General features: G+C 46.5%; 1 protein-coding gene across 1 annotated transcript in view; it reads left to right on the plus strand.

Annotated features, from left to right (window-relative positions):
- syngap1b (synaptic Ras GTPase activating protein 1b) overlaps positions 1–13,452 on the plus strand; it is a 108,576-nt gene that overhangs the window by 76,868 nt on the left and 18,256 nt on the right. The window contains exons 7-13 of the mRNA XM_034528793.1: positions 7,408–7,561; positions 7,885–7,983; positions 10,518–10,757; positions 11,588–11,923; positions 12,026–12,170; positions 12,767–12,911; positions 13,024–13,260. Coding sequence (XP_034384684.1) covers positions 7,408–7,561; positions 7,885–7,983; positions 10,518–10,757; positions 11,588–11,923; positions 12,026–12,170; positions 12,767–12,911; positions 13,024–13,260 — 1,356 coding nt within the window. The remainder of the gene's footprint in view (positions 1–7,407; positions 7,562–7,884; positions 7,984–10,517; positions 10,758–11,587; positions 11,924–12,025; positions 12,171–12,766; positions 12,912–13,023; positions 13,261–13,452) is intronic.

Raw genomic sequence — 13,452 nt, forward strand, 5'->3', positions numbered from 1 at the left:
TAGATTTTGAAGGAGAAACAGAGTAACAGGAATGTGTTCTCTCTGTGGCACCACGAGGCACCTTTAGGTGTGAGGCCTTTTATTATGAGTTGAGCCTCAGAACTAAATAGTTTTCTCCTCAACTTCTCCACAGCGCCACCTTGAGGAATGGTACAGATGTCATGAGAGAAATAAATGAGGGACGATATTTAAGACCACCAGATACCCACAGTTGGGAAACAGCACTTCATTAGAAAAGGACTGGACTGTCTCCACAGTGTATTGGCCTCCGACTGCAATTCATAATTATTTTACCAATTACAGTCGTCGATTATTTCCTTCAAAGATTATCTCCTGTAAAAAATTGTCAAAATAATTGTCAATCTAATATTCTGTTGGTAAACAAATGAATTATCCAGGAATAGTTATCCATGAACTCCCACTCGAGATAAACTCAGACTTCAAGGTCACCTTGAAGATGTAAACACGGGGCACTCATAGGGGGCGACACCCTTTTCTGAGCCGGGGGTCCACTTGATTTATTCATCTGGGAAGGTTTTCGGTTATTGGGTTGAATGCCATTTTCTCAGATCCCGGTTTACTGTGGGTGTTCTCTGTCGGGCATGTCGAAGAACTGATCATTATTACTCTCTTTTTTTATTTGTATTCTTTTATTCATCCAGAGAGAGTTTGCTGCTGTTTTTCCTCCATAGTCTGAAATTCATACAGCCATAAACGTGCCTCTGAGCTCCCAAACAGGCTCTAAAACAAGGATATACTGAATATATCCGTACATATATATTGATAATACAAATACCCAATGGGCCTTTCCCTCACAATACTGTAGGTCAGTCCGTCCGATAACTCATACATAATTATTCAGTATGTCTTTGCATGTTTTTCAGCAGAGTCTCCGTGTTCTGTGATTTCTGCATTTCCTGTCCAGCTAAATAGAATGTTCTGCATATTTATTAGAGTACTTGTTATATATACATATATATGTATATATTTTTGGACCAAAACGTAAAGATATGCATTTTGCAATCATATAAAACTGAAAAAAAGCAGCACCTCCTGTTCTGATATGTGAAGCCGATGTGGAAGTGCTTACAACCTGTATTCTTCCTAATGGCCACCAGGGGGCGATTGTCTGATTGTAATGAAGTCTTTTAAACTTAACAACATGTAAACATTGTAAACATTAGTTTTTGGTCTCAATCTCTAGTTTCAAGTCTTCTTCAATACAGAATGATGTTCATTTAGTAGATTATGGTCATTTAGAGTCAAACAGACCATAAAGCAGGGGGTGCTTTAGGGCGGGGCTACGAAGTGATTGACAGGTTGCTACCACAGTGTTCAGTTCCTGAAAGTTAATTCAAACCTTTTTGTTTGTTTAAAAATGTATTCAGCTTTTGTGCATCCGCTTGCACCTCTTACCGTCTATGTTTGATAAGCCTGATCAATAAATTGATTGAAATTATCAATTAGCAGAATCTTTGATCTTTATTAAGCCTTAAATTAGCCTTAACATTAGTTCAACCTTATATAGGCGGCAACCGTTTTTATTATAGATTAATTTGCTAATTAGTTAAAACACGGGAAAGCAGAAAATCCTCTCAATGTGTATGAAATGTTTTTGCTTGATTAGATCGTGTGTGTGTGTGTGTGTGTGTGTGTGTGTGTGTGTGTGTGTGTGTGTGTGTGTGTGTGTGTGTCTTTTCATGTATGACTACCTACACTTCAGCTCCCCACTGAGACCTTCAACCTTCTTTTACCTCCATCTTTCTCTCTCTCTCCTCACTCCGTCTTTCTCTCTCCTCACTCCGTCTTTCTCTCTCCTCACTCCGTCTTTCTCTCTCCTCACTCCATCTTTCTCTCTCTCTCCTCACTCCGTCTTTCTCTCTCTCACTCCATCTTTCTCTCTCCTCACTCCGTCTTTCTCTCTCCTCACTCCGTCTTTCTCTCTCTCACTCCGTCTTTCTCTCTCTCACTCCATCTTTCTCTCTCCTCACTCCGTCTTTCTCTCTCCTCACTCCGTCTTTCTCTCTCTCACTCCGTCTTTCTCTCTCCTCACTCCGTCTTTCTCTCTCCTCACTCCGTCTTTCTCTCTCCTCAGTCTCTCTTTCTCTCTCCTCACTCCGTCTTTCTCTCTCCTCAGTCTCTCTTTCTCTCTCCTCACTCCGTCTTTCTCTCTCCTCAGTCTCTCTTTCTCTCTCTCTCACTCCGTCTTTCTCTCTCCTCACTCCATCTTTCTCTCTCCTCACTCCATCTTTCTCTCTCCTCACTCCATCTTTCTCTCTCTCACTCCGTCATTCTCTCTCCTCACTCCATCTTTCTCTCTCCTCACTCCGTCTTTCTCTCTCCTCACTCCGTCTTTCTCTCTCCTCACTCCGTCTTTCTCTCTCCTCAGTCTCTCTTTCTCTCTCCTCACTCCGTCTTTCTCTCTCCTCAGTCTCTCTTTCTCTCTCTCTCACTCCGTCTTTCTCTCTCCTCACTCCATCTTTCTCTCTCCTCACTCCATCTTTCTCTCTCCTCACTCCATCTTTCTCTCTCTCACTCCGTCTTTCTCTCTCCTCACTCCATCTTTCTCTCTCCTCACTCCGTCTTTCTCTCTCCTCACTCCATCTTTCTCTCTCTCTCCTCACTCCGTCTTTCTCTCTCTCACTCCATCTTTCTCTCTCCTCACTCCGTCTTTCTCTCTCCTCACTCCGTCTTTCTCTCTCTCACTCCGTCTTTCTCTCTCTCACTCCATCTTTCTCTCTCCTCACTCCGTCTTTCTCTCTCCTCACTCCGTCTTTCTCTCTCTCACTCCGTCTTTCTCTCTCCTCACTCCGTCTTTCTCTCTCCTCACTCCGTCTTTCTCTCTCCTCAGTCTCTCTTTCTCTCTCCTCACTCCGTCTTTCTCTCTCCTCAGTCTCTCTTTCTCTCTCCTCACTCCGTCTTTCTCTCTCCTCAGTCTCTCTTTCTCTCTCTCTCACTCCGTCTTTCTCTCTCCTCACTCCATCTTTCTCTCTCCTCACTCCATCTTTCTCTCTCCTCACTCCATCTTTCTCTCTCTCACTCCGTCATTCTCTCTCCTCACTCCATCTTTCTCTCTCCTCACTCCGTCTTTCTCTCTCCTCACTCCGTCTTTCTCTCTCCTCACTCCGTCTTTCTCTCTCCTCACTCCGTCTTTCTCTCTCCTCAGTCTCTCTTTCTCTCTCCTCACTCCGTCTTTCTCTCTCCTCAGTCTCTCTTTCTCTCTCTCTCACTCCGTCTTTCTCTCTCCTCACTCCATCTTTCTCTCTCCTCACTCCATCTTTCTCTCTCCTCACTCCATCTTTCTCTCTCTCACTCCGTCTTTCTCTCTCCTCACTCCATCTTTCTCTCTCCTCACTCCGTCTTTCTCTCTCCTCAGTCTCTCTTTCTCTCTCTCTCAGTCTCTCTTTCTCTCTCTCTCACTCCGTCTTTCTCTCTCTCACTCCATCTTTCTCTCTCCTCACTCCGTCTTTCTCTCTCCTCACTCCGTCTTTCTCTCTCTCACTCCGTCTTTCTCTCTCTCACTCCATCTTTCTCTCTCCTCACTCCGTCTTTCTCTCTCCTCAGTCCATCTTTCTCTCTCTCACTCCGTCTTTCTCTCTCCTCACTCCGTCTTTCTCTCTCCTCACTCCGTCTTTCTCTCTCCTCAGTCTCTCTTTCTCTCTCCTCACTCCGTCTTTCTCTCTCCTCAGTCTCTCTTTCTCTCCTCACTCCGTCTTTCTCTCTCCTCAGTCTCTCTTTCTCTCTCTCTCACTCCGTCTTTCTCTCTCCTCACTCCATCTTTCTCTCTCCTCACTCCATCTTTCTCTCTCCTCACTCCATCTTTCTCTCTCTCACTCCGTCTTTCTCTCTCCTCACTCCATCTTTCTCTCTCCTCACTCCGTCTTTCTCTCTCCTCACTCCGTCTTTCTCTCTCCTCACTCCGTCTTTCTCTCTCCTCAGTCTCTCTTTCTCTCTCCTCACTCCGTCTTTCTCTCTCCTCAGTCTCTCTTTCTCTCTCTCTCACTCCGTCTTTCTCTCTCCTCACTCCATCTTTCTCTCTCCTCACTCCATCTTTCTCTCTCCTCACTCCATCTTTCTCTCTCTCACTCCGTCTTTCTCTCTCCTCACTCCATCTTTCTCTCTCCTCACTCCGTCTTTCTCTCTCCTCAGTCTCTCTTTCTCTCTCTCTCAGTCTCTCTTTCTCTCTCTCACTCCGTCTTTCTCTCTCCTCACTCCATCTTTCTCTCTCCTCACTCCGTCTTTCTCTCTCCTCAGTCCATCTTTCTCTCTCCTCACTCCATCTTTCTCTCTCCTCAGTCTCTCTTTCTCTCTCTCTCACTCCGTCTTTCTCTCTCCTCAGTCCATCTTTCTCTCTCCTCACTCCATCTTTCTCTCTCCTCAGTCTCTCTTTCTCTCTCTCTCACTCCGTCTTTCTCTCTCCTCACTCCATCTTTCTCTCTCCTCACTCCATCTTTCTCTCTCTCACTCCGTCTTTCTCTCTCCTCACTCCATCTTTCTCTCTCCTCACTCCATCTTTCTCTCTCCTCACTCCATCTTTCTCTCTCTCACTCCGTCTTTCTCTCTCCTCACTCCATCTTTCTCTCTCCTCACTCCGTCTTTCTCTCTCCTCAGTCTCTCTTTCTCTCTCTCTGTCTCTCTTTCTCTCTCCTCACTCCGTCTTTCTCTCTCCTCACTCCGTCTTTCTCTCTCCTCAGTCTCTCTTTCTCTCTCTCTCAGTCTCTCTTTCTCTCTCCTCACTCCGTCTTTCTCTCTCCTCAGTCCATCTTTCTCTCTCCTCACTCCATCTTTCTCTCTCCTCACTCCATCTTTCTCTCTCCTCAGTCTCTCTTTCTCTCTCTCTCACTCCGTCTTTCTCTCTCCTCAGTCCATCTTTCTCTCTCCTCACTCCATCTTTCTCTCTCCTCAGTCTCTCTTTCTCTCTCTCTCACTCCGTCTTTCTCTCTCCTCACTCCATCTTTCTCTCTCCTCACTCCATCTTTCTCTCTCTCACTCCGTCTTTCTCTCTCCTCACTCCATCTTTCTCTCTCCTCACTCCGTCTTTCTCTCTCCTCAGTCTCTCTTTCTCTCTCTCTCAGTCTCTCTTTCTCTCTCCTCACTCCGTCTTTCTCTCTCCTCAGTCTCTCTTTCTCTCTCCTCACTCCGTCTTTCTCTCTCCTCAGTCTCTCTTTCTCTCTCCTCACTCCGTCTTTCTCTCTCCTCAGTCTCTCTTTCTCTCTCTCACTCCGTCTTTCTCTCTCCTCAGTCCATCTTTCTCTCTCCTCACTCCGTCTTTCTCTCTCCTCAGTCTCTCTTTCTCTCTCCTCACTCCGTCTTTCTCTCTCCTCACTCCATCTTTCTCTCTCCTCACTCCGTCTTTCTCTCTCCTCAGTCTCTCTTTCTCTCTCCTCACTCCGTCTTTCTCTCTCCTCAGTCTCTCTTTCTCTCTCCTCACTCCGTCTTTCTCTCTCCTCACTCCATCTTTCTCTTTCTCTCTCACTCCGTCTTTCTCTCTCTCATTCCGTCTTTCTCTCTCTCTCTCTCCTCAGTCCATCTTTCTCTCTCTCACTCCGTCTTTCTCTCTCCTCAGTCCATCTTTCTCTCTCCTCACTCCGTCTTTCTCTCTCCTCAGTCTCTCTCTCTCTCTCCTCAGTCTCTCTTTCTCTCTCCTCACTCCGTCTTTCTCTCTCCTCACTCCATCTTTCTCTTTCTCTCTCACTCCGTCTTTCTCTCTCTCATTCCGTCTTTCTCTCTCTCTCTCCTCAGTCCATCTTTCTCTCTCTCTCACTCCGTCTTTCTCTCTCCCTACTCCCTCTTTCTCTCACCCCTTCCTCTCTCAGTCTCCCTTTCTCTCATGCTGTCATGAACTGTGTCTCTCCTCTCCTCTCTGTCCCCCCCAACCTGACTCATTTCTTTGGGTCTATTTTTATCCCTCTCTCTCTCCCTCTCTCTCTCCCTCTCTCTCCCCCCCTGGTCCCTCACATGTAATCAGTGCACTGTTGATGAACTTTATGAGTGAATGTCGACAAAAGCAGTGCGAGCGCAGGGGAGACGCTGAGAGTCGGACGCGCCGCGGAGGACGTGCTGTATCTTTTTCTTTCGCTCCTTTTTCCTCATTTCCATCCTCCCTTTTTTTCCTGCGAGGGTCTCCGTCACACGCTCGCTGGGTAGACTCAATGTTTCATCATGCGTCGGTCTTAGCGGCTGTCTGCCGAGCTGCTCTGTGGTGTTACACGCCGTGTGTGTGTGTGTGTGTGTGTGTGTGTGTGTGTGTGTGTGTGTGTGTGTGTGTGTGTGTGTGTGTGTGTGTGTGTGTGTGTGTGTGTGTGTGTGTGTGTGTGTGTGTGGGTGAGCGTGTGTGTGGGTGAGCGTGTGTGTGTGTGTGCGTGTGTGCGTGTGTGCGTGTGTGTGTGTGTGTGTGTGTGTGTGTGTGTGTGTGTGGGTGTGTGTGTGTGTGTGTGTGTGTGTGTGTGTGTGGGTGAGCGTGTGTGTGTGTGTGTGTGTGTGTGTGTGTGTGATGGACGGGCTTTTAGCGGAAGCCTTGTCCACTTATACGTGTGTTGATGTTAGTAAGAATCATTTTGAGATGTTATTTGTACAGTTTTAAATGTTTTTGCCCGGAGGAGAAAGACTGGATTCAGTCTGGACGAAGACGGCTGCGTAAATACTAAAAATTAAAGATATCTGCTGCATTTTTGCGGCCAATAATTTTTGATGGAACGTAAAAGAAATGCACACGGACCTAACAACGTATTCTTTTGGATGCAATAAGGACGTAGTAACGAGTCCCTTCCATCTCCTGGATTTACTTCAAACATTCTGCTAATGAACCTTCTGCTATTAGAAGCTCGATCAGTCTGCTCACTTCACAGCTGCCTGTTCAATTATTTACAAATTGTTCATTATTTTTCATTGCCTGAAGTGTGGAGCACGCTTCCTTTCCTTTCACCTGCTAGCATCACACGGTTAGCGCTGTGGATTTGAGTTATTGCTTCAAACATGGACAAAGTGGTGGAGAAAGTCAGAAATATTACAAAGATATAAGCTTTATCTTAGCAGGACCAACTGAAATCTCAAATATGCGTCATGATTTCTGTCAAATAAAACATTAAAAAGAGGCCTCCTGCTATACGTTACGAATAATGGAAGTTTTCACCATGTTCGATATGAAATATTTAACAACCTTTGACACAAATAACTATTTTGTATGTGTTAATCGCCTTTATTGTCATATTTCAACATATCGTGCGGCTGTTTGTTAGTGCACAAAGAAAAAAGTGAAAATTAAATACAGTGTTCAAAGTGAGGCTCCGGGGTTTAAAATTCCCCTCGTTTTCCGACGTGTCCTGTGCACACAACACAAGTGCAATGCAACCTTGAATGAAAGCGCCTCCCCTCTCCACATCTAACCACAACTATCCCTCCTCCCAGGACCCGTTTGATGCAGAGCTTCAAAGAGTCCCACTCCCATGAGTCCTTGCTGTCCCCCAGCAGCGCCGCCGAGGCTCTGGACCTCGCTCTGGACGAGGACGCCATCATCAAACCCGTCCACTCGAGCATCCTGGGACAGGAGTACTGCTTTGAGGTGAGCACTGAGGCGCACGGTGCTGACAAACAACAACCTGCTCACACACACACACACACACACACACAGTACAGTAAATAGCATAAACAAATGTTGTGTGTGAGACTGTGAATGTCACATGTGAGGAATGAAAGAAACAAGGACACTAAAATGAGCCCTTTTCCCTCCATGAGTGTCAGCTTTTCTTCTCCCACCATCTCTCCATTAGCGGAACATGTCAGAGGTTGAGCGTGAACACAAGACATTGTTGTGGCGCCGTGGTTGCAGTCTCCATAGTAACTAATGGCTGTGGTTGTTGAATTTACCGTTGGCTATGACCTCAGGTGACCACGGCATCGGGAACCAAGTGCTTTGCGTGTCGCTCAGCTGCAGAGAGAGACAAATGGATCGAGAACCTGCAGAGAGCTGTGAAGCCCAACAAGGTGAGGGGAGAGAAAGGGATGCGGTAGAGGTAGAAAAGGATGATCCCTCTGTCTGTGTGTCTCTCTCTCTCCTCCCCGTCTCCCGTCGTTGTCTGTTTCCAATGAGAGCGCACCGCTTCATGTCTCTGTGAACTCCATCTTCGTGTTTGTGTGTGTGTGTCTGTGTCGAACGCCTCTCTCCACGCACACGTATTAAAGCTGCACGAGGTGATGTTGCAGGGTGGAGGCTCCAGAAAGCTCTTGTTTTCTTCTTCTTCTTCTTTTTTTGGGGAGAAACTTTGATATCCACAAATCAGATAATGTGATTCCATTAAATTGAGCACGGCAGGCTCGTGTTCACCAACGCCTGTGAGACTCGATGCTGCAGGAGTCTTGAATACTGAGTCCTGGTCATTTCTGGGCCTCATGCAAGGACCACTTACATGAACAGTTGTTCTTAAGTGCCTTATCCGAGTCGTTTAAGAGATTTATGACACTCACCCACTTTCTAAATGCCAGAGAGGGGAAAATTCTCTCTTTTTTACTTTAACACATAATGCTGATAATAAGGAACAAGGTTTATTGTTTTTTTTTGCTTTCACATTGCGAATAAAGGCATCAACCAATCATGCAAAGCGTCCACTTACATTGTACGACATCACGGAGGACCTCATCCTCCTCCGAGCCCACAGGAAGAGGAACTTACATTGTGAACGAAGGATCCAGTTCTCTTGAGTTGTTAACTGGAGGTGAACTCAAACTCCCTCAGAACATTTTGACAATCAAATATTTAACAGTAGCTTAACCGACAGCGTACCTCCCTCAGCCTGTCAGACGCTGCCCAGGGTCAACGGGACCCCGGTGCAGTTGGTGTGTGGCGGCCTGAAGTGTGACCGTAACCAAATTAACTCAAATGAAATATAGATCCCAGACAAATGGAGTGAAACATCTGCTTCTGGATGGAGGCTACGATGCTACGCCGTCTCATATCTCCTTGAATGTCACGTTCCTGTGACCGACTCCTTTGAGTCCTGAACGTTAGATTTACTAACATGAACGTTCGTGAAATGAGGGATTTACAACGAGAGTTTGGTGAATCCGACTCATTCAAAAGGTTCTTGCATGCAGCCCAATGTCAGTGTGTTCCTATATGACACCAGATTACAGGTCATTATTATGGGATGCAGCTCTTCTGTATGGTCTCAGCAGACATGATGGTGTATTTTCATCTTTCCTGGTGCAGCTTTAAGGTCATGTGGTTGTATTTCCATCCTCACAGCTTAAAAGAAAACAACAACAAATCTCAGCCCTTCATATCGGCTCAAAAACCAATATCCTAATTTTCACACAGTTTTCATAGTTCTGCACAATTGTCCCATATTTCCCCTCGCTGTTATTAAAGAAGGCGAACAGGCAGACGAGATGTGCGTCTTTGATGGCAACCAGGGACTAAGAGTTATTAATCCAGACTGAGATGAAGCATTGAGCTGAATGCCTGGTCCAGATGCTCCGGCCGCGGGGGTCCTGGCTGAGTCATGGAGCTCCAAGGACTCGCCCCCCTCCCACCCCCAAACAACACAGACCAGATGCATCGACAGAGATAAGACCCACTGCAGAGAGGAAGATCATTATGCTTCTTAACTCTCTGGAGCCTTTTAATTCCCCTCTTTGCGCTTCGGTTGTTTGTTGTTGTTGTTGTTTTGTTCAAAAGGAGAGAGTTGTTCTGGCAGTGAAATTGAGATCTGAGTGTAACTCGGAACGACGTAACAGGATATCAAGGTGGAGCACTCGAGCCCATGCTGGTGCTGCTGCCGGCAAACTGAGCCACCAGATGCCCGGCGCATCCAAACTCAGGCGTTTGGAATTAATTATGCCACGGCGGTTATCAAAGGGCATACAAATGGAGAACTTAAGAGCCGGGAATCTAGCTGGTCCTCGCATGTTGACTCGTCTAAATTAGTCCGAAGCAAACGGGGGACTACCAACAGGCATTTGGGCCCAATTGACATGAGTCAGCCCCCGTTCGCTGAGCCATCACTCTGAACACGGCTCGCTCTCCTCCCGTCGGGGATGTCAAATATAGCTCGGCCCCCGATGAGGAAGTGTAGCCACAGAAACACAACCACCATTGTTTGTCCCTCGTCTTTGCAGCGCTCCTGCATCGTGTCATTTGTGTCTTTCTACGTTTCGGTGGATTGCTTCTTTTCTTTGTGAAACCACACTTTCTTTTGTTCTCTGTCTCTCTTCCTGTGTTTCCCCGTCACGCCTGTTTCTGTATTCAAGTCCAGAGTCGAGATCACTTCATGAAGTACAGCCGACTGTCCCCCAGCAACACAACCGCCATGTCACCAGCTATTTCTTGTCATTTGCTCCTGCAGGCTGACCAGCTGTCGCCTTTTATTCACACACACACACACACACACACCGTCTCTGTGTCCATGTCTCAGAACTTTCTTTCTTCGCTGTCTGCCATGCTTTCCCATCTTCTCTTGTAAAGCCTTTTACGACCGACGGATGCTCTTGACCTCATTTGACCCGACTCCATCTCCACGCAGGACAACAGCCGGAGGGTGGACAATGTGCTCAAACTGTGGATCATCGAGGCCCGCGAGCTCCCGGCCAAGAAACGCTACTACTGCGAGCTTTGCCTGGACGACATGCTGTACGCGCGCACCACCAGCAAGCCCCGCACCGACACCGTGTTCTGGGGCGAGCACTTCGAGTTCAACAACCTGCCGGCCGTCCGCAACCTACGCCTTCACCTGTACAAGGAGACCGACAAGAAGAGACGCAAGGTGACAACGAGTGTGTGTCGGGTAACGTGGAGCGCTGGCGAAGCGGGACAGGAGCACGTGGTCATGTTTGGTTGTGTGCTATAATTCAAATTATGAAGGTATGAGATGATGAGAGTTCCTGAAAGTTTATTTTAAAGTTAGAAGTTAGCTGAAAGTCTTGCTCAGCCTCCCATTATTTGTACAAGAGAAATGAGCAATTTGGCCGATGAGATAAAAGATGAACAAATAACAAACTGTCGGGAGGTAACGTCATTATGCAAAACAGCTGCTTTTTCATTCAGGGGCTTTATGATAAAATAGCCAACAGCAAAATGGGTTCTTGTCTGGTTTTGGTCTTTTTTGTCATTTGTGTTAATGGATTTATAACAAAATGCTTATAGAATTATGCAACGTTCAACGTTTGGGTTGCAGGGAAACGGGGGAGCTGCAGAGGCCCAAAGCAAAGACACTCCAGAAATATTAGTAATTAATGACGTAATCGTCGAGTCAGTGCTATGGATCAGCAGCCCTATCAGCCCCCTGCAGATATGCAGCATTATGGCCATTCTGTGCTGTTTATGCAGTAATAATCATATTCCTTTTTGTCACTTGTAGAAACCTGTTTTTTTCTTTTAAGCAAGACAATACCACAGTGAGTCACAAATCGGATCATTTCTTTTCTAATCTAGTACAAGAGAAGCACCGTCATAGCGAAGCAACTCATTTCTATCTTCTAACGACTCTCCTGAGATGCAGTATTAGCCTCGTTATTTATTCAGTTGATATATTTATGGAAAACGTTTCATCAACACACGCTCATCTCGCCTAATATCTACTTTTCTCTCTCCCAGGAAAAGAGCACATATTTAGGGCTCGTGAGCATCCCCATCTCAAGCATCACTGGTCGTCAGTTCGTGGAGCAGTGGTACCCGGTCATCCAGCCCAGCGTGCTCACTAAGGGGGCCGGCGTCGGAGGGGGGAAGATCATCAACGCATCCCTGCGCCTCAAGTCTCGCTTCCAGACCATGAACATCCTGCCCATGGAGCTGTACAAGGAGTTTGCAGAGTACGTCACCAATAACTACCGCACGCTGTGTGCCGTGCTGGAGCCCGTGCTGAGCGTCAAGAGCAAAGAGGAGGTGGCCTGCGCCTTGGTGCACATACTGCAGAGCACTGGGAAGGCGAAGGTAGGAACAACGATCTGGAACGAAGCCTCTTCAGTCCGTCTTTTAATCCATTTCTTCTGTAAACGGGGTGTGTAGTAACGTTCGGTCCTTCTCTTTCTCCAGGACTTCCTGTCCGACATGGCGATGTGCGAGGTGGACAGATTCATCGACCGAGAACACCTTATCTTCAGAGAGAACACTCTGGCCACCAAAGCCATAGAAGAGTACCTCAAACTGATCGGACATAAGTACCTCAAGGATGCTATAGGTGAGTGGGTCCCTGAGAATTAAAGAATATAAGACTTGTAATCCAAGGAAACGTCCTGCTAGAGTAGATCGTTGGTTTCTGTGGGAGCATTTTATCTTTTAGAATATTCAAACTTATGTTGAGTTATGTGATGTTTTGAGTTGATAAGCCAAGTACAGGTCAAGAGCAGGGCATTAATGAATGAGGACATACTAAATCAATTATTGTTGGTGCTATATCGGCGGTATTCAAAAATCATTAATCTGGATACTTGTCAACAGGAAGTGGAATTTTGTAGTTAAATTGAAAAGAAAAAAAAGGTTCAAATTTGCATATATTTCAAAAGAAATCAATTAAAATGTGGCAAAGAAACTTTAAAATGTAAAAGATAATTTAATGAACATATATGTTAGGCTAGAGGAGTAAGAATAGACTTTAGAAAAGGATTAAAACCAATTATTCAATTAAGATTCACGCTTAAGAAACCATTCTAAAAGAGACAGGAAGTCAAAGTAAAGATATTAAGATGGGTCTTTAACTCCGTGTTAACACCACAAACTGATCTCGTTGATGGGCGTGTACCTTTGTTGCTGTTACTAATGAAATGCCATCTGTAGGGGAGTTCATAAGGGCCTTGTACGAGTCAGAGGAAAACTGCGAAGTGGACCCCACGAGAACGCCGCCCTCTGTGCTCCCAGACCACCAAGCCAATCTCCGAATGTGCTGCGAACTGGCGCTCTGCAAGATCGTTAATTCCCATTGGTGAGTATTCCTCTCGCCGCCGCGAGGCACTTCAGGTTCCTTCTCGGGGGAACCGAAGGAAGCTCTGAATCGGCACGGTTCGTTCTCACCGTTTTTTAAACCCCCTCCGCAGTGTTTTCCCTCGAGAGCTGAAGGAGGTCTTCGCCTCCTGGAGAGTGCGCTGCGCCGAGCGAGGTCGGGAGGACATCGCCGACCGCCTCATCAGCGGTTCCCTGTTCCTGCGCTTCCTGTGCCCCGCCATCATGTCCCCGTCGCTCTTCAACCTCACCCAGGAGTACCCCGACGAGCAGACGTCACGCACGCTCACCCTCATCGCCAAAGTGGTGCAGAACCTGGCGAACTTCTCCAAGTCAGTCTTGTTTTCAGCCTTTACACTTTGCATCCCGTCACGCTTCAAGACCCATAATATCAATATCAAGCTGTCAATCCTAAAATATATAAGAGGAACCAATCTGTTCTTCAGATTTAGTATTTCTTTGTTGAAATACACAAAATCATCGTTTCATCTTCTTTCCCATGCAATGTCTAAAATGCTTATGAT

This window comes from Cyclopterus lumpus, chromosome 25, assembly GCF_009769545.1.
Source record: "Cyclopterus lumpus isolate fCycLum1 chromosome 25, fCycLum1.pri, whole genome shotgun sequence".
NCBI lineage: Eukaryota > Metazoa > Chordata > Actinopteri > Perciformes > Cyclopteridae > Cyclopterus > Cyclopterus lumpus.